Source organism: Moschus berezovskii, chromosome 9 (genome assembly GCF_049115385.1).
Source record: "Moschus berezovskii isolate FMDL1 chromosome 9, NW_MosBer_1.0, whole genome shotgun sequence".
Lineage (NCBI taxonomy): Eukaryota > Metazoa > Chordata > Mammalia > Artiodactyla > Moschidae > Moschus > Moschus berezovskii.
Genome location: NC_142468.1, coordinates 91,490,798 through 91,512,786, shown reverse-complemented (window position 1 = coordinate 91,512,786; position 21,989 = coordinate 91,490,798). Strand labels below are relative to the sequence as shown.

Genomic DNA, 21,989 nt, shown 5'->3' with positions numbered 1-21,989 from the left:
AGATGTTGCGCTCTTCTCCTGATTACCTTGCCGCACCACTGATGGAATCTGGGAATTGGTTTGGGGCCTCCCACCCTATATTCCACTGAATTGCAGAGATTTCATTTCACTGGCATTAAAAAAAGAAAGGCAGAATAACAGGCAATAAATTAAGATCATGCACTTTTGCTAAAGACCCCACAACCCCCACTGGATCTCAGGGACTTCGGGTGAAGAATCCATCTGCAATGCAAGAGGCACAGGAGACCTAGGTTCGATCCCTGGGTCAGGAAGATCTTCTAGAGGAGGTAATGGCAACCCACTCCAGTAGTCTTGCCTGAAGAATTCCATGGACAGAGGAGCTTGGTGGGCTATAGCCCATGGAGTTGCAAAGAGTCGGTCGGACACAACTGAGCAACTGAGCACACTAGTCCCACCCAAAATTAACACTACTAGATTTTCTAAACTGAAACAGAGCAGTCATTCTTACCTCCGGGTGCTGATGAGAACAGAGCAAAATCCCAGGAAGGCACTGGCTCTTCCAGGTGCTCAGCTTAGAGGCATTGTGTGTGGGGTTGCCTGATAACATCCTACCTGAACTGTGTGTTTACCACCAGTTTGTGGGTTGCTCTATTTCTGATCCTTCACAGGACTTTCTTCTTTTGCTGTTCTCTTGGCTACAGCTCCTCCTTGATGGTTTACTTTGCAGTCCTGTCATTTCACAAAATCCTACTCCTGAAAAAGGATTAGCAAAATTACACAGTGTAGCTGCTACTTAACATTCAGGAAATGCAGCATCCACACACAAGTTACCAATCGTACTTACCAGATGGTAACTGTATCTTTTCCACCAGAAAGTGAGCAGCAAACACTGAAACTCATCACTAGTACATTTAAATTCACATCCATTTTTGATTTGACATCCTTGAGTTGGTATAATGAAAGCCAGTATTTTATCCCCTATTGTTCACTATTTATAATAGCTGCAGTAATACAGACTTGATATTTTTTTAAATTGTCATAAAAAAAATCTCACCATAACCTACAATTTTGATATATTCTGCATCTGAATATACTTTTTGCAATACTTCACAGTTCTATATTCAGAATTGGCTAATAGAAATGGCACATGGCAGGAAGGATAAAAATCTAGCAGTTAATGATAGTGTCCATATATTTTTCTAGAAACACTGCTTAAGTTTATTGATTACTTTATGGTAGTTTATTTAAAAAACTTTAAGATCAACCAGTTCTCTCTTATTGGACTATATTAGCAGCTGATGCCCAGGGGTGGAGTAAGTTCCTGATGTGATAACAGCAGAGCCAGAGAGCCGTTTTCTGAGTCCTAGGTCTAGATTTCAGCTCACTGAACATGCCCTAAAGATCTGAGTTCTGGCCTTAGCTGGGGATCAACAAATTAAATGGCAACCCTGGCTAATTCAGTTTTTGTGCACTTAATGAGTAAAGAGTGGTTGCTAATGGGCTGAATTGTGTCCCAATTCCATGGTGAAGTCCTAACCACTAGGACCTCAGATTGTGACTGTATTTGAAGAGAGGACCTTTCAAGAGGTGGTGGTGGTTTTGTCGCTAAATCATGTCCGACTCTTGTGACCCCATGGGTTGTAGCCTGCCAGGCTCCTCTGTCCATGGGATTCTCCAGGCAAGAATACTGGAGTGGGTTGCCATTTCCTTCTCCAGCAGATCTTCCTGACCCAGGGATCGAACCTAGGTCTCCTGCATTGCAGGCAGATTCTTTACCAACTGAGCTTGAAGGGAAGCCTCTTATAGAGGTAGCTAAGGTAAAATGAGGTTTGTGAATCAATGGGCCCAGGTTTAGTATGACAGGTTAGAAAACAGGCAATACACAGAGGGATGACCATGTGAGGATACAGTAAGAAGGTGGTCATCTGCTGCCAAGGGAAGAGGCCTCAGAAGAAACCAACCCTATGACATCTGGATTTTGGACTTATAGCCTCTAGAACTGCAAAGAAATAAATTCCCACTATTTAAGTCACACATTTCTGTGGCATTTTAAAAAATGGCAGCCCGAGCAAATACAGTAGTCCAGACTAAAGGAAAATGTAGAACTCACATTGTTTTTGTTTGTAACAGAAACACTATGTCGTCAAGCAGGATTCTTATAGAACCACAGCAGAATGCAGCAGGCCTCAGAAATGCATTGGATCCAGGGCCTGGAGCACTGCCAAGATTCTGTTCTCATCTCAGCTTTTCACTGTATATCTGCTTCAGTTTTTTCTTTTTTAATCCATCCCAATTTCCAGTTCCTGGGAAGAGACTGATTGGCCGATTGAATGAGGGACACACCCTGTCTACAGTCATGCCAGAGGAGGCAGTCACAGGGCACACAGTGGCCATTAGAGTCCTCTGGAGACAGAGGAAGCATTCTCAGCAAAGCAGAGCTCACCAGACCATGAGATAGGTTCTCTGTAGCATGGAGGGTCTGACCCACCTCAAGGGCTATAGGGAAGCTAATATGTGATGCTCAGTGTGCTGAAGTGGAACCATTGATGTATTAACTGTTTGGCTACAAATAGCAAACTTAAGGCAAGAGCAGCCTGAGACCTCATTCAGACCAAGGACTGCTTGAATCCTGATGACTGTTTCCCAACTAAGGATGAGAAAGAAGGAAGAAATGCCAACAATGCTGATTAGCAGCCTGTCAAAGGATACACACTCATCAGCTAGAAAAAGGTGACTGGTGATCAACTGGAATTCCAATATACAAATGGTGTGGAATATTTATAATCTAAAAAATAATGTGCAATGAAACATAACAGAAAGCCAGATTGGTCTCTGATTTCATACATATTTGGGAGCCTAAATCATTACTCTCTGAAAGGAAGAGGGGAAAAGATTAAGTAATGCTTTTTGTTCTAGAGAAGAGGGTAACATGGAAAATACAAGAACAAATTTTCAATTAAATCAGAATGAGTCAAAAATGGTTACCAGCCTGAATTGGCATGGGAAACGACATCCTCACCACTGTCATGGCACCCTGCTTTCGCTCACATTACCTCTTCTTCTTGCAGTTGGTACCCAAGCCTAAAGCCTGTGCTTAGCTCCATCTCCTCTGTAACACCCTCCCTGACTGACCATTATCATTTGGCATTTTATTTTTCTGAAACTGTTTGTGGACCTTGTGTTCTCCACCGCCTCACCCAGGACTAAACCTCCTTAAGGTGAAGGCCCATATGATATTCCCCAATTTGTCTTTAAGGGTCTTGGGGCTTCCCTGGTGGCTCAGAGGTTAAAGCGTCTGCCTCCAATGCGGGAGACCCGAGTTCGATCCCTGGGTCGGGAAGATCCCCTGGAGAAGGAAACGGTAACCCACTCCAGTATTCTTGCCTGGTGAATCCCATGGACAGAGAAGCCTGGTAGGCTACAGCCCACGGGGTCGCAAAGAGTCAGACACGACTGAGTGACAGAACGGAACGGAACACCTCTCACAAACATTTGTTGCGTGACTAGTTGCCACCAGCCGAACCAAAAATGGTCAGAAATCTGCTTGCTGGGCTCAAGTAATCTTAGAATAAACAGAGAAGAGAAACATCCAGGTATAGTCCTTTTAAGATAAAAACTTTATTTTACAATTATATAAAGCAGCTTTACATTAAGCACAAACAATCCATTTACTTTGTATAGAAACAAAATACCTTTCCATCTGCAAAAAATCAAGTTTTGCTGTATATAAAACTAACATGTGCACATTGTGCTTAAACTGCAAAGTCTGTACAGCTTTACAGAGGACTACCCTTCAGAAGGGCATCCAGTAAACACTTTATTGCATATTTAACGTACGGTCTATGACCCACATGTACAATGGAGAAACAAGAAAAACAATCATGAGGAGAATGACAATAGCAGCTTTCAGTGAAACTTTTGCACACCTATAAAGAAAAAGGACTGCCACATCTGAAGAGTTGTGCTTGTGTGTCATTTCTTGTATTTGCTCACGTACACTGGATGGTTTTTGGATGAAGCCTTTATGTACAGTAACTCTGAAAGGATCCAACTTGACCTCTATCTGGAAACTTTTGGCTGGTTTTATAACTGAAGTGGCAATAGATTTAATTAAACATCAAAGCTAACTCAAGATAAGTGTAAACAACTAATACCCATAATCTTGGAACAAGGAAAAATTTAAAGAATTAAAAAAAAAAACGGTAAAATACCTTCCCCATTCTCTCTAATCTCATACTAAACACTTTGCATGATTTAAAACCTTAGAAAACTCCATATGCTTAGGAACAAAAATGACGGATGGTCTTGGACAGTGTTTCTCCACATGTGTCCCTCAGATCATTTGCCTCAGAATTGCCTGAATGCGTCTTTTCAGAATGCAGACTACCATGCCTCACGGGCAGACTTACTGGATAGCTGGGACCTGTCTTTCAGTGAGCCCCCGGGTGGCCCTGAGGCGTTCTGAAGGTTGAGAGCCACTGGTCTGCACTGCCAGGGATGCTGCAGGTCCAACGCATCCTCTTTGAAAATTCCAGGGTCACAGGAAAAATCTAGTTGCTGCTGCAACATGGAAGGCAGTATGAGACCAACAGCAAAGAAACTGCAATGCCATTTCTAGCTCAGAAGATCTTTCTGTTTTCAGTGAGAAAAGACAGCCACATTGTTAAGGCACTGATATTTGTCACAGAAGCAGTACCATACTGTTTTCACTGATTCCCTCAATCGGAAGTAGCAGTATGCAAACAGAAGGCAGAAATCTGGACTGCTGTAAATAATAACAAATACAATGGAGTAAAAAGGATTTCCAGACTGGAGAAAGTTTATTTTTGAGAGGTGAAAATAAAAAAAAGGAGTCTAGATATTCTTGTTGAGACATCTAATGTATGAAGACTACAAAGGTCAACAGCTAAGGGGAAACCTAATACCCCACAACTGTTGTGTTGTGGCATAATTGATTTGTGGTCATATTAACTGGGAGTTTCAACTTACTTTTCCATGGCCAGTTTCCATGGGCTTCCCTGGTGGCTCAGATGGTAAAGACTCTGTCTGCAATGCAGGAGACCCAGGTTCAATCCCTGGGTTGGGAAGATTCCCTGGAGCAAGGGAATGGCTACTCACTCTAGTATTCTTGCCTTGAGTATTCCATGGACAGAGGAGCCTGGCGGGCTACAGTCCATGAGGTCACAAAGAGTTGGACACGACTTAGTGACTAACCCTTTCATGTCAGTTGTAGGTCCTCGTTCTGGCTGCTGATACAACATATATTTTGCACAAAGGCATGTATGCATTTTCTCATTTCTGAGTGGTGTTAGTAGGCTGAGTTCAGTCAAGATGCAGTGGGCAGGCAGGTGCCCACCTCGCTCTTGATGTTCATTTCATATAGGTCACACACACTGCACTGCATGTGTCAGACTCAGTCCTCTGAAAGTACCGGATCTCATATTTCCAATCTGTATAAGTTATTGTATTGATTTAACGTACTGTCATACACTGAAACAGAGACAGCAAAATCAACCTCCCTCAGTTCTGACCTACTGCCTAAGTCCTAGAGCAGACACTGCCCAGGGTATGAGGGCTATGATGCCTATTTATGTGAGGTATGTGGAATATAAAATCAAAATAAAGGTCTGATTACACATGAACAGCTAATATAGTAGCATCACTTTTATCCAAGAGCTGAAATAATTTAAAATTAAAAACTGCAAAGAAAAGACACCAATACAGAAAAGTTTGGAAAGCTTACACAAAAACTATATATTTTGTGTACATCAATAGTTTGGAAAGCTGTAGACCAAGAATGACCTAAGTAGGAAAAAAATCTGCTACAATCCTTATAATATCTGACCTAATATTTTTCTTTAAAGGGGAAAAGAATCTAGAAAAGGCAGTGGTAGTGGACTTATTAAAATTACTACCTCCTCCCCAAATTTAGGTTTATAGTAAAATTTCCCAAGTGTCCCCAAACTGTCCCCCCAAAATAGACAAAACTCCCGAGTGTAGTCTGAAATGAAATACAAAATTTGAGATAGTGGCAAAAAGAAACCACCACAATGGGGGAAGAGGAGGGGTATGCTGATTATCAAATCTTTACTGATTGTAGATCGTTTCATAAAACAGGTGACATTTTTGTTCTGTTTTGTAATTTCTTGTGCAGTCAACAAGTTTCATTTTAGTTGTGCTTACATTATATAACTGTGAAGCCTGAACACTGGTTGTGTTTTTAATTTACACACTTCAAACAAACCACAAATTCAAAATATTCTCCATATATAACAACTTGAACAAATGCAACAAATGCTCATCCACCCCTAAGAAATTAATTTATAGAAAAGAAAGATCATTTTTAAAGTTGCACACAGTCCACTATTCAGGCTACAAGTACATATTTACTGTATTTTAGCACATTATTTTTTTAAAGTCTGCTTTCAACATAAACATAAATAACCACATTTTAAAAGAGCCCCATACTAAGTTTTCAGACAAGTGCTGGACAACTGGCCATTAAGAGCTACTTACCATTGTCTTTCCCAAATCGAGAGAACTGGACTACCTGTGGAACTGAACAGGGAGATAAGCAAGGCCATGTTAAATATCTTCATTCAGCCGACTGACTAAACACTTTTCTGCTCTAAATGCCACCAACATTCTAAACACTAAACCCATGGAATGCAATTATCTCAAAAGACTGGTTTTAAGGATCATTTATCACTTTGATGTAATCCACAAAAACCTAGTATACAACCTTTTAAAATGTGCCTATGCTCTGCTGACATAGAGCCTCTAGTTTCTGTGTACAGCAGAGGCTGACGTAGGATTTTGGTTCTGAGCTCTAGTTGTGCTTTGCCCGGCTGCCTTTAAGGTAGCTCTTCCACCTCTTCACAAATTCTTTGAAGATTGGGGACTCATCAATGGTGCTGAGCAGCTGCAGTTGATTGATGTGGGTGGTGTGATAGTCCCAGCGGGCCAGGTTGGGGGCAATGCCCAGCATGAAGTGCCGGAGGTCATAGATGGTTCCTGAGCCAGTGTCATACAAGGGGAGCATGGCTTTAAGGGATTCCATGCCACGCTCATACAAGGACCTCGCTTCTTTCCCGAGTTTTTCCCCTGCAGTTTCTTTTAAGTCATATAGCCCAATTAAAGAATACATAAAGCCATTTAAAACAAAAGAGCTAGGTGTAGTTGGATATTCTTCATACCAGTCATGTCTATTCATAAACACAGCCTTGACTCCATGCTGCTCTGACAGAAACTTGTAAGGGGCTGTTGCCCTTAAAGCTGAATTGAGGAATATATGGTCTTTTGTTAACAGATAGGCCCTGACTAATGTAGAAATGGCTTGCCCTTGGGCCATGGCGGAGTACCACCCTGGCTCTAAAGACCTGAAACCTTCCCCTAACTTACGGGTCACCATAATTGGCCAGCCGCCTTTCTCATCCTGGTTCCTCACCAGCCAGTCACTGGCAGCGAAGAAGGCAGCCATGTGGGCTGTGGTAGAGATGGTAATGTTGTCAAGGAAGCCCTTCCCTTTCGCAATCAACCTAACCACCTTCTTGGGCATTATTCTCGTTGGCTTGACAGCTTTTGTGTTGGAAAGACCCACTCCTTTCCTGAGGTCAGTGACCAGGTCCCTGGTAACCGTGCTCCATGATGTTCTGGGCCCGATGCCATAGTATATGTCTCTTTCTTTAAAAGCAATTAGCTGGGTATTTGAGACATAATGTACAGTGAAGAGCTGATTCTTTTCTGTCGTCTCCAGAACCACAGACACACTTCCATTTGTTAAGAACTTGAGGTCAAATGAAATAATAAAATCTTTTGTGTTCCCCAGTTGCAAGGATACACCTTCACTGGTTTCTGTAGGGGAAAAAATATACCAAAAAAATACTGGTTAGAATAAAAGGTCTCTCTCTGTATTTAAAAGTTACTTGCAATTCATCCTTGATAACCACTGACCATACAAAATTAATACATCAATATTTTATATGTTGAATTATTATTTTTTAATTTTTATTTTTACTAAGTTAACCATAAACAAATGGCTGAATTGTTGAGTCCACGATGGCTTGTGAGCATCAGACCAAAGCTCTTTTACCTTTTGGCCTGTCTAGTTTACGTTCGGAGAAGGCAATGGCAACCCACTCCAGCACTCTTACCTGAAAAATCCCATGGACGGAGGAGCCTGGTAGGCTGCAGTCCATGGGGTCGCGAAGAGTCGGACACGACTGAGCGACTTCACTTTCACTTTTCACTTTCACACATTGGAGAAGGAAATGGCAACCCACTCCAGTGTTCTTGCCTGGAGAATCCCAGGGACGGCGGAGCCTTGTGGGCTGCCGTCTATGGGGTCACACAGAGTCGGACACGACTGCAGCGACTTAGCAGCAGCAGCAGCAGCAGTTTACATTAGAGGGGTTAATGGCCTTAGCAGATAGCTAAGGTACTGTGGTCAAACTGCCTTTTCTAGATCAAAAATTGGTTGATCAATAATCAATCACTGTCTCATATACCCATTCTACAAAAAGAAAAAAAAATAGCCAAAAGCTGGTTCAACACATAGTATTACAAGAAAGAGGCTAGAAGAAAAGAATGGTTAGACATAAATTGATGGAATAGACAATTATGGAAGTTGTATGGAGAATGAGAACATCTTAGACTTAAACATCAAATGATGCTTTGAGTAACATTTTGAAAACCAATTTCAAAATTTTTTTTTGGCTATGCTGCCTGCTTGTGGGATCGTAGTTCCCCCAGCAGCAACTGAACCCAGCTCTTCACAGTAGAAGCATGGAGTCCTAAACACTGGACTGCCAGGGAATTCCTTAAAAATTTTTTATTTAATTAATATTTGGTAAGTATTTACTGTGTTCTAAGTGCTTTACACATTAATTCATTTAGCCATTATAACAACTACAAGAGCAGTGCTATTATTACTCTTTATGGATGATGAACAGAGACAGGAAAGTTAAGTAACTTGCCTAAGGTACAAAGAGTTGAACCCAGGTTGTTTAGTCTGGCTCTATAAAGTACATGCTCTTAGTCACCCATCGTTGCTGGAAATGATAGGTTTGTTTTCAGACATTCACTGGAATTGTGAATAAAACTTCTGGAAATTAAGCAATGGGTTCCTGTAGTCAACAAAAAGTGAGGAATACTGGGGGAGATGGAGGGGAAAGCATAGGTTTTGGAGTTAAACAAACCTAGTTTGAATTATTAACTCCACCACTTACTAGCTTTGAGATGTTCAACAAGATACACCTTTGAGCCTCGGTTTCTTCATGTATTAAGTAGAGATAATATTACTTTGCAAGGAAACTGTGAGGAATAAAAAGAAAAAGGATAGTGGCTCGGAACATAGTAAAAAACAATGATGATAATTGTGAAGCCAAAGGTTTCAGAGACTGAAAAAACAGTAAGAGCTGTTCTATTTGGCAAAAAGTCAAACAGGAAATTTCTCTTGCATATCTATAGCATGAAGACAGCTGACTCTCGGAAAGTTGACTTCTATGATTAAAAGAAACTAAGCATATTAAAACCAAACTAGCAGCAGCCGGAGAAGGCAATGGCAAGCCACTCCAGTACTCTTGCCTGGAGAATCCCATGGATGGAGGAGTCTGATGGGCTGCAGTCCATGGGGTCGCTAGGAGTCGGACACGACTGAGCGACTTCACTTTCACACATTGGAGAAGGAAATGGCAACCCACTCCAGTGTTCTTGCCTGGAGAATCCCAGGGACGGAGCAGCCTGGTGGGCTTCCGTCTATGGGGTCACACAGAGTCGGACACGACTGAAGTGACTTAGCAGCAGCAGCAGCAGCAGCAGCAGCAGGAAGAAGAAGGAAGAAGAAATCGAACAACAAAATGTTTCTTCTTCCTGTTGCTGCTGCTGTTTGGTTATAATATGCTCAGTTTCTTTTACAGCTCTAAATAGAACAGAATTCAAGACATGGTTCTAAAAAGCTTCCCAGCCCTTGAGGAGATCAAGATGAGGGCTGCTGTTTTCCACCCTAATCCAGACTACACTATTCATCAGTGTAAAAATAAGCCCTCTAGATGCACCCAAAATCAAAAGTCCTTTTTAGTCTAAGCATTTTCCTGCTACAAGCCATAAGCTAAATATTCTTAAACATCTCCATGTACTTTCTCACCCAGCCAAGCCTGTTGTTTTACAATAGGCAAAGATGCTCTGTGTACTAGAATATCACAGAATGCCACAGGATAAAAGAAGTTTTAGTCACAGAATAAAAAACTAAAGGTCACTCATTATTTGTACTGCATTAAACACACATAAATCCATTACCTAAAGCCATCTAGAATGAGTAGATTTGTATTGTGGCTTTCAAGGTCTGTGAATTACACAGCCATCAATAAAGGACAAGGAGAGAATACAGAAAAGGTCTTCTAACCTTTTCTTTCTTTTTATTTACCAACTGGCAAGGCTGGTGGGAGGAAGGATGAGTTCTGTTCTTGACAACATTTCTCCACAGAAACCTAAGCCTGAGGTGCTAACTAAAATTATTCCATTGTCTTTTTAACTAATGAACTCATTAATTCTCATGGATATTGATTAGTGGAGAGAAATACATTACATCCCAATTAATGAGACTGTCTTAGTAAAAGGGGAAATGTTGCATAAAGTTAATTTGATTTTATAAAAGATTTTATTAATGAAATGGCTTTATATGAAGTTTGAAACAATCTAGCACATTAACAAAATTCCACATAGGAAGCAGGCCTGGTTGGTAATGCTATATTAGCTTGAAAAAATAAAAAGCTACTGGTAAAAAATAGGCAAAAGAAAGGATGGCTCTCTCTAGAAAGAAAATTTTCTACTTTAATGCAAAATAGTTTGAAAATTAAAGGATGAATACTACGGTGAAATATTAAACTGAGGAACTTCATTCCTGTGGGATAGAGATCTCTGGAAGGAGAAAGCCCTCATGCAGTAAACTGGTTCTTGTGACTTGGCTCTTCACACAGTAAATATTCCTTATATAACCTTGAAGTTAATAGCTGATCCATTTTTAGATTTCATTTGGGTGACACTATTTGTGTAATATCAAGGCATCTGCTAATGTGATTTTTACAACCACAAAAACCATTTTAAGGGAGTATCAGGTGCCATAAATCAACATAAAATTAGCAAACACACATAAAGCAGGACTTACCTGGAGCAATGAACTGTTTAACATTGGTGAATCTTGACTTATCAGCCACACTAGCCATAAAGCAGCCCTTGGGCACAGTCCAGTCATTGGGCTTGCTGTTTTTGTCCCTGTCTTCTGCTGTTTCATATACCTCTATATGAGGGGGTTTCTCAGTTAGATTCTTGCTGTAGTGACTTAATCCATACTGTGCAATCTGGATTGGGTAGAAATAGCCTTGAGGTCCCCACTGTGTAGATAAAGGTACACCTATAAAATAGAGAAACAAAATAAATAACTATCTCCAGACATTCATAATCCTATTCTGAATACCACTTTTCACTGTTTTACTTCCCAGGATTATACAGCAACTTTAAAGCTTCCTTATTACACTGTTTTCATAATTACTAAAAATAGTACCAAATTAACCAGAAATGAAAACCAAAATTAGTTTATTCATTCTTATTCATTATTTGTTGACAGATAACAATTCATTGTTGTAAACTATGTTTTAAGGACTGATTTTTAATGAGTGCTACTCTTGCTCATAGCTATAGATGTCATTTTTCATAATTCTATTTCATCATTCAAGTTCTATATAATTTAAACACATATATTGATAGTTAACAATTACCTGTTTTATTCTAGAGTATTAAACCTGAAATTTTCTTAACATATGTACTTAACAGTCAAGTTAATTATATATTCATCCTTCCCTCCAATGTCAAGATTTGGTCTAGCAACTATATCATCAGATGGTTAAAGTATTTGCTTAAGAAGCCAGCTATGACTACACAACTTAAAGTATAAACAATTTGCAATTCTTTCTCACATCCCTCATGTCAAAATGTAATTCCTGAGAATAAGGAGTACTTTTTTTTTTTTTAATGAATTACGGTTGTATATTTAACCATGGATTTTTTTAAAAATACATTTTAAAAAATTTATTTGGCTGTCCCAGGTCTTAGTTGCAGCATGTGGAATCTAGTTCCCCTACCAGGGATTGATCCCAGGCCCCCTCCATTGGGAGTCTTAACCACTGGACCACAAGGGAAGCCCCTTAACCATAGATTTTTGATAAATTCATTAATGGATTACCTCTTGTAAAGTTCTAAGTAAAACTTTCTAACGTTTGGTATGAGTGTTTACTGTAGTAATTGCTTACATGGGAAATACGGTAATACCACACTGTACAGAATATTTTATTATTGCATCATGGTGTATGTGTTTAGAGATAAACTCTTATTTGGAGTCCTAAAATAAGTTAACAAGCAACAGACGGGCACAGCAGAAACCAGGAACTTTTAAAACCATATGCCTTTTGGTGTAGTTTCAAAATAGTTTAAGGAATTGGGGACCATATAGGGTAAGAAACCTAGGCTGCAGATAGGCTTTCTAACTTCAATATTCTTTCTCCAAGAATCTTTATTTTTTCAAAAGATTTTCACTGAGTAAAAGGAAGGTTTATACTATCTTATTATATGGGTAATAACTATGATAATGTGCAACTGGCCTAAGAAGTGACAGACCAATCAATGGAACAGAATAGTAGGCCAGAAACATACTCTAGTTTTAAAATATTTAGTATAATGATAAAGATTTTATCATTGATCAGCAGGGGAAAGAAGATTCAATAAATGTTAGGGGGAAAAACATCTAAAATTAGACCTTGGCTTTGTACCATTTGTCAAAATATAAATCAGCTTAGAGGGACTAAAAAATTAAATATAAAAATACAAAACCCTAAAACTATTAGAGAAAATAAAGATGAATAGCTGATCATGGCATGGCAAATTATTTTCTAAGCATAAAAGTAGTAATTTTTTAAAAATTCCTAAGTTTAGTAAATAGGAGTAAAAATTTCTAAAACTAACAAATCATAAGTAAAATGAAAAGACAGTCAAATTAAAGAAAATATCTTTAACAAATGTAACAAGATGCTACTACCCTTGCTATATGTATATAAAAGGTCTCATGATATATTTTTCCAAAAAACACTAATCACAACAAAAAGAGAGGGGAGAGAAAATCAAGGCCATTCTATAACAGTTAAAAGGATATGAAAAAGATACCTGACCTCACTAATTGCTACAGAAAGCAAATTATGAGATCCCTTTGTAAATGACAGATTAAAAAATACTGTTTCATGATGGCAGGAGTGAGATGATGAGTACCCTTATACTCTGCTACCAGAAGCATGAATAGGGTCAACCTTCTTGGAAAATAGTTTGGTAAAACTGACTGATACTATTTGGCAAGGTAATTTATTTCCTAGGGGAACAACTCTGAGAATACATTTAAAACAGTAAATGATTAACTATGAACCATTAACTATATACCATTATGTATAATGACAAAAAATATATGACCTAACTATCCAACTAAAGAGCAAGGTTCCATACATTATTCCATACATTTTTATGGAATGTCCTGATTATGAGTATTAATGCTTAAAATGCTAAATAAATATTCATTAACAAGAGGAAATAATGCTGTTGAGGGGAAAAAATACAAAATCCACTACAGAGCATGATTCTAAACTGTTTAAAAAAATGTATATATACAACAACAACAAAAAGACTGGAAAAAACATCAAAATATTAACAGTGGTTATAGGTGTTTTTCACTTTTTCTTTAGCATTTAGGCACCTACTAAGCTTACACATGTTTAAAAACTACTGGGGGAAAAAGGTTTGGCAATGGAGAACTTTCAAGTCTCTAACAAATTACCCTCTTGAACACTGCACAATAAATATCACTACAGCTATGTTAAAACATATACCTAGGTATAAAGACCTTCTGAGAATATACAAAAATGGTAATCATTATCTTGAATAGTAAGAATCTATATGAATTTGGCCCCTTCCTTCTACTAAACATTCTGTAAAGATATTACAAAAATTAAAATATTAAGATATGAACATTACTTTTTATAACAAAATGAGAAAAATGAAATAAAACTCAAACCAAGCAATTTTAAAACACATTAAGTTCTTTCCTTTGATTAAATTATATACTTTAAAGTCAAACTCAGTTTGGCTTTCTGATCAATTCTAGGTTTGAAATATAAATTCCAAAACATCCATAAGGAAACCCTCAGTGCTCCAAATTTTAAAGACAAGGAAAGACAATATAGACAGCAGACTGTAGGAGTTCCAATATAGGTTCAGAGAAAATGGTACTATGTATTATCTTGTTCTGAGAACTTTAACCCTTCAACCAGAAATCATACCTGGCTAATCTGATAACAAGACAGCACTGGTACATTGATGGGTTCGCTGGATGGTCTGTCTCCCTTTCCCATCTCCTCTCATAGGATAATAACTGTTTATTTTAATGCAAAATTTCTGGAGATGCCGTGCCTTGACTTTACTGATAATTTCCAGGGCAGGTTAATAGCATAATCCTATTTAATCAGGTAAGATCTCACTGGAGCCCTTAAATCACCATCTAGAAAGCTGTCCAAGGTTCAGGTTTAACCTGTTCCTCCCTGCTAAGTCAGAGTGGTGATAGGTCTCTTGATAACAAGCTGTGTAAGTACTGGCTATGTAATTAACACTTACAGTCACTTATTTCTCAACACAGTCTGGATAGAAAAATGCAGTGGAGTAGACGGATACCAACCTTCAACCCCACTTATGCACTTGACTCTGTCTCGGACTTCCACATTGTAGCCTTCAAAGGACATAAACACACCATCAGGGTGATAAGGGGCTCTTTGTGCATAGACTTTGGAATAGCTATGAGAGAATTCAAACCGATCATAGCCATCATACTGAACCACCTTTCCATAAACGTCAAAGTATTTCTCTACCCAGGTGAATGGAAGAAAGACTTCATTCCCTTCTCGTCTCCCTTTAATTGTGTGTTCATCATTTATGAGGCAGTCAATTTCTTCATATTTGAGCCCTAACACCTTGCTTCCCCCATTGTTATTGAAGCCCCCAACAACAGGGGGCGCTTTCTGCTGTTCCTGAGGGAAGGCCTCCTCAGACTGCTTGGCCATGTGGTTCACATTGTTGTTGCTCTCAGACGCGGCCCCTCTTTTTTCTAAGGCATCCACTCTGAAGCCACTACTCAAGTGCCGTGGAACCTGGATCGCTTTGTCACTGGAACACTTATTCCACAAAAGTACTGTGACCAAAGTGAAGAGTGCGCAGATGATAATCAAAGTCTTATAGTTGACCCGAGCTGCCAAGCAACGCATATTCAGACCATACCTATGGAGGCAAGAAGAAAAATTCACACAAAGATGTACTACTGACATTTCACAGGATAAGGCTTACTTTTTTTATACTGAACCACCATACTAGGGCAGTTTTATTAACTGCATGTAATCTGATCACACTTAAAATTACTAACTCAAACTCTTCAGCAGAGACAAAGAAAAGGAAGAGATGCTTCCCCCTCTCAAGATGCTCAGTTAGCACGATCCTCTAAAGCAAAGATTCCCAAACTTTCCCTGTTTGTGCCTCCCTTGGATTCTTAATAATTTTTTCACAAAGCCTCTATGTCAAAAGAAATACCTATTCCTTCCAATTATGAAATAGGTGGGCTCCAACAACTTAATACATGCTTTTGTCCTAACTGAGTAGCTGTTTGGAAAAATATAATAGGTCTTGTCGAGGTAAATACTGACATCTATGGCGCCAAATCCAGCAATGCTCATTCTGTGTTACCTCTCAGGAGCATAAAACAGTAAATGGCTCTTTCCTTTCTGAAATACTTTCTTTCCTGACTTCCAGGGCACCGTTCTTTCTTGGTTCTCCTTATACCCCACTAGATGCTCCTCCTGGTCATCTTCGATCATTCCTTCTCATCTCCCTGAATCTTAATGTTGAAATGTCTTAGGGTTCAAGTCCTCAGACCTCTTCTTTATCTCTATTCACTCCCAGGTGATCTCACCCATGAATCACATGGCGTTAAATACAATTTATATGTTGACTTTCCCCCAAATTCTATCTCCAGGCCAGATCTTTCTTCAGAACTGCAGGCATACGTGTGTATGTGCCAATTCAAGTAACTGACATCTTTATTTGGAGGTCAGATGGATTTCTGAAACATAACATTCAAAATTTATTCCCTAAGCTTTCCCCTCAACCTGTTGTTTTACTGGTCAGACCAGAAATACTGAGTCCTTTTTTGTTCACCCCAAATCCAACCAGTCGGGAAATCCTGTTGGCCCTACCTTTAAATTATATCCAGATTCGAATCATTTTCACCAACTCCACGGTTAACACCATAGCAGAGCCACTGCGATCTTTCACTTAGAACACTGCAATGATGGGAGCTTCCCAGCTGTTGCAGTGGTTAAGAATCTACCTGCCAATGCGGGAGACACGGGTTTGATCCTTGGGTCAGGAAGATCCCCTGGAGTAAGAAATGGCAACCCACTCCAGTATTCTTGCCTGGAAGAATCCATGGACAGCAGAGCCTGGCAAACTACAGTCCATGGGGTCACAAAGAGTTGGACACAACCAAGTGACTGAGCACACTGTAATGATGTCTAAACTGCTCTCCCTGCTTTTTACCCTTGATCTACCATTCTGCCCCAAAGTCTACTGTCAACATAGCACTCAGAACGATGCATTTAAATATAAGCCAGATCATGTCATTCCAGTCATGATGGGAGAAGATGATGATGCTGTTGCCCCTACCGGTCTTGTGGTATACCAACCAGTTGTGACTGTATATAGTAGTACTGGCTTGCTTGTTGCTGGGGTCATTGGGAAATATGGAGAACTATAGGTTAGTTTTATGTGCAACATATGGAATATCTCAGTATACTGAAAGTAAAGAGTGTAGACTTATTGCTGTTTGCTATAGTAGCTCTAATTTATTTCATGGTGTAAATCTACAACTACTCATTTTATGGTTGTAATCCTTCTTTCCCCTTTTCCTCTCAATAAACCCTTCTGGCAGCAATGAGATTTTTAAAAAATCAAACTGTTAAAAGAAAAGGTTTAATGAAAAACTACATAATGATTTTCTGTTTTTCAGGAAAGCTGATGATGAATGTGTAATTCACTCACTTCTTTTAATTCCAAGAGGAGGTAAACCCTGAGCCCTTGCATGTCTGAAAGCAACTTAATTCTGCTCTCACCTTTGATTAATAGTTTGGCAGGATACAGAATCCTTGGGTTGCATACGATTTTCTTTCTAAATGCTGAAGGCAATATTTTACTTTCTTAAAGCATTACCAGCTACTGATGAGAGGTCTGATTTCAGTCTGATACATGTCATTTTGTGCATAACTTCCCTCTGGATCTTGTTTACCCTAGGACTTCTTCAGTTTTACAAAAATGTGTTACAGTGTGATATTTAATTCACTATTTCAGAATGGTGTCCTCTTTCAATCTGAAGCCTTACATTCTCTTATTCTTATTCAACAGATGTAGTATCCTTTTGCAGCTCTGAGTATGTCAGAGTTCTGTTCTCGTAAGTTTCTCTGATATCTCTATTTTCTTTAGTGGTAATTTTCCTGGTTATTTTAGTCTCTTTTGCAGTATTCGCTTTCCTGACATGCTTGTGATCTTTGGTTACTCACTCATCTTTAGGCTTGAATGACTCATGAGTCAACACAGATTTCCTCTGTTATTGTGAAGATGGTCTGATTTCTAGCTAGACTTCTCTCCAGAGAGGAGCTCTGTGTGGGCTAGGTACAGGCTGAGTGGTACTGTTCCTTTAGGGTGTGTGGGTGGGGACCCAGCAGGCCCTCTAAGTGCCAGAATGAAGATGACTTTTTCTTTTGTTCTGGGGACATAACTTGTACTCTAGAAGCCTTAGCTTTTCCCAATTTCTCTAAAGAAAGCCTGGCAAGATGTGGGCTCAATCCCTAGGTTGGGAAGATCTCCCAGAGGAGGGTATGACAATGCATTCCAGTATTCTTGCCTGGAGAATCTCATGGAGAGAGGAGTCTGGTGGGCTAAGGTCCATAGGGTCACAAAGAGTAGGACATGACTGAAGCACCTTAGCATGCATACATGCCAGCTATGTGCAGTTCAAGTGCAGGGATGAGAGATAAGGAGAAGGAGGGTAGAGCTGTGTATTCTAGTAGTCAAAAAGAAATCCAGAAATATGTTCAATTATCATTCTTTGGGAATCTTCCCATTTCTTGTTATTGACTTCATTTCTTATTATTGACTTCATTTCTTATTTCTATCTATTTTATTTCAGTGGGGCAACAGGAGGGAAGGGAAGCAAAGATATGGGCTCGATCCAACTTGGAAATCGTACACAGACTGTAAGAACCAGAATCCAATAATATATTTTATCATCTGCATTTACAATGAGAAAACATGTTGAATGCCAAAAAAAAAAAAAATGTGGAACAAGCAAATCTTCATAAGTCATGTATTTATAAACTGAGGATTTCCTTATATAGCAGCATGGGCAAACTGATAATAATAGGTGATGTTTCCTAAAAAAAAAAAAAAAAGAACCCTCCATTAAAAACATTTATGTGGCAACTTCTGAATTATCTGTCAGCTATACCTAACATTTAGACCAGTTTAAACAGAAATATAAAGCTTTTGTCCTTTGAGATGCACTCTTCCTCAATGACCCAAAAGACCTGCTTATGGAACTAGCAGGCTACCATTATGATGAGGCACATGATGGAAAAATAAAGAAAAAACAAAATTAAAAACTTTCAATAACTTTTACATCCAGATTTTTAAGCAATTAGGAAAAAAAAATAAAAACAATCAAGGCTTCTCAGAGAAATCATTCTGAAAGGTCCCCCTTCCCCATTAAGTCAAAGTTGTGAGAATTATGACTGACATTGACTGAAATGGTGAATCAATAAATGTTATCTGACTCATAACATTCAGAAAAGGAGAAAGCCAGAAAAGATATTTATGTCATCGTTTGATAAAAATATGTAACTAAGTGAAAGAATTTATTTATCGAGTCTTTGCAGGAGAACAAACCAATAGTCCCAGATGATAAAAAATTCCATTTTACAGAAAATGTATGGCTAATAATGTGGAAGAAAAAAATCAAAATCAGAAAATTAGCATATATGATTCCTCATGCAATTATTAATTTAGGCAAGTATTATACCCAGGCATATGTTTGATAGGGACTTAATGATTCATACTGTGTGCAAAGTAACACCAAGTACATTATTTCCTAGTCACAAGGAGAAAAAGGTGAAACTCTACAATGAAGGGATCAGTCATCACCCTAAGTCAGTAGTCAAATTCAGTCTCATTAATGATGACCCATCCAGATATTGTGCCTCTTGATAAGTTAAAAAATACATAGCCTGTTGCATATCCCAGATAAAAATGTTTAACTTGGATCTCTTAAGCCCTATGATTAAACTTTGAGTTAACAGAAAATACAAGGGACAGAGGAACAAGTTAAATGCAGATGCAACCACTACATCTAGAAAATGAAACATCCTGCAGGTGAATTGGCTCCATCCCCTCAATAAATTAATGGCATGAAAAGAAAAAGGAAATTGGGTTAGATTTTTTAAAAAAGAGACTTAAGGACTATAACAACCACATGTGAAACTTGGTCTGAAGCTGGGAAATTTGACTATGGCCTAGGTAAGAAGAAAAGATGATGTTACGAAATAGCACATATAGTACGATTTTACAATTTTCCATGAATATATTTACTGTTTTTTTAAAACCATATAATAGAAAATTAAGAAGATCAAAGTCACTTTTGTTAAAATATTAAACGTAAATTTTGAGTTAAAATATTTTGTTTTCAAAACAGACACTGACATTTTTTGGAGGGGAGGATGGAGAGAAAGAAAACTCTTGAGTATTCACATGCAGCACTAACTACCAAACAGGCTTATCTAAAGGTAAGTGCAAAAATTTTATTATGTTTCTCAGATTATAAAAGTAGACTTCATTGACATTTTGCTAAGTATAAGTGATGCTGCTGCTAAGTCACTTCAGTCGTGTCCAACTCTGTGTGACCCCATAGACGGCAGCCCACCAGGCTCCCCCGTCCCTGGGATTCTCCAGGCAAGAACACTGGAGTGGGTTGCCATTTCCTTCTCCGATGTGTGAAAGTGAAAAGTGAAAGTGAAGTCGCTCAGTCATGTCTGACTTATAGCGACCCCATGGACTGCAGCCCACCAGGCTCCTCCGTCCATGGGATTTTCTAGGCAAGAGTACTGGAGTGGCTTGCCTTTGCCTTCTCCAAGTATAAGTGATAGTAACTTTAAAAGCTAAAACCAGGGTTTTCTGCTGAGTAGTGATAAGCTTCCTACTCATTTTAAAGCCTTCGCTACATCCAGGAATTAGAGTAACCTTTCAAGTTAAAGGGGAAAAAAGTAAATAAATTAAAAAACCATGAAAGCTTATGTACTGCTGATCTTAAATATTTATTTCATTAGAGACACAATACAATAAAATTTAGTAACTTCAGAGATCTAAAATAGGAAATAACATTCAGTAAACATCAAAAAGAAACTGTAGTAACTTATTCGCTGAAACCGTTAAAAATTAAGTAAAGCAAAATAAAACTTAGAAACTAAGTTTCTAAGCTTCTCCTTTGGGAGAGCAAACAGTTCTCTTCCAAAATGATTTGCAATTCAAAGAAATTTTCCTGATACTTACTTTTCAAATTCATTTTCCTAGTTGAATATTTCAAGAAATTTAGTAAACATGAAAACTGGATATCACCATGAGTTTTTAAATTGTGAAGATCATATTTCAGTTAAGAACAACCTTTAAATAAATTTGTAAAGGAGTTCAGTGACAGAAATTATCAGCTTTTTCTTTCCTCTGAATAATGTAGACCAAAGCTTGCCTGCCCATTATTTTCTCTTATTTATTTACATATCTAACAACTAATACTCTTGTAATCCTTTGGTCTTCCCTGGTGGCTCAGACAGTGAAGAATCTGCCTGCAATGCAGGAGATCTGGGTTCAGTCCCTAGGTCAGGAAGATTCCCTGCAGAAGGAAATGGCAACCCACTCCAGTATTCTTGCCTGGAGAATTCTATGGACAGATGAACCTGGCGGGCTACAGTCCATAGGGTCACAGAAGAGTCAGACACAACTGAGTGACTAACACTTTCAACACTTTCAATCCTTTGGTACCAAGTAAACAGAAGGAATAGCAGTTGCTCAATAATCAAACTGGTTCAATCAGTACCTATTCAGCAGCTAACATGTGGCAGGTAAGGCACAATTCCTGTCCCTAAAGGCCAGGTTGGTAGGAAACATAGGCATGAACACAATAATGCAATAACACACCAACTGTAAAAAAAGAAAAGTTATAAAGAATGTGCTATGAAACACTGTAACATTTTAAGTATGAAGGAAAGTGGGTACACTGACAGTCAAGCATGCTCGGAATCAGGTGTTTCCATTTGCCATCTCCTCTGCTTGGAAACTTGTTTCCCGAGATATCCACCTGGCTTGCTCCCTTCTTCTTCAGGTCACTGCTTAAGAGTTACTTTATTAGAAAGACTCTTTCTGACCACCTTATCCTAAGTAGGAGTTCTCACCCCATCTTCTCTAGGTTCCTGATTTTTCTTCATAGAATTTATCATTACTTGATATTTTTGTTGCTGTTGTTGTTCAATCACTAAATCATGTCCGACTCTTCACAACACCATAGACTGCAGCATGCCAGGCTCCCCTGTCCTTCACTATATCCCAGAGTTGTTCAGATTCATATCCACTGAGCTGGTGATGCTATCCAACCATCTCATCCTCTGTCATCCCCTTCTCTTCTTGCCCTAAATCTTTGCCAGCATCAGGGTCTTTTCAAATGAGTCAGATCTTTGCATCAGGTAGTCAAAGTATTGGAGCTTCAGCTTCAGCATCAGTCCTTTCAATGAATATTTATGGTGGATTTCCTTTAGGATTGACTGGTTGGATCTCCTTGCAGTCCCAGGGACTCTCAGAGT

The 21,989-nt window shown here is 38.8% G+C and overlaps 1 protein-coding gene across 11 annotated transcripts in view; it reads right to left on the bottom strand.

The window, feature by feature from the left end:
• Positions 1-1,811: 1,811 nt before the first annotated feature.
• Positions 1,812-21,989, bottom strand: part of GLCE (glucuronic acid epimerase) — a 108,773-nt gene continuing 88,595 nt past the window's right edge. For 7 of the 11 annotated variants that reach the window (XM_055435389.2, XM_055435391.2, XM_055435390.2 and 4 more), the window contains 3 exons: positions 14,726-15,321; positions 11,126-11,371; positions 1,812-7,815 (listed from right to left, as the gene is read on the bottom strand). In XM_055435389.2, the coding sequence (XP_055291364.1) occupies positions 6,791-7,815; positions 11,126-11,371; positions 14,726-15,308 (1,854 nt within the window). In that variant the 5' untranslated portion in view covers positions 15,309-15,321 and the 3' untranslated portion in view covers positions 1,812-6,790. The remainder of the gene's footprint in view (positions 7,816-11,125; positions 11,372-14,725; positions 15,322-21,989) is intronic. The other 4 variants (XM_088839948.1, XM_088839949.1, XM_088839947.1 and 1 more) reach the window with 2 other exon arrangements.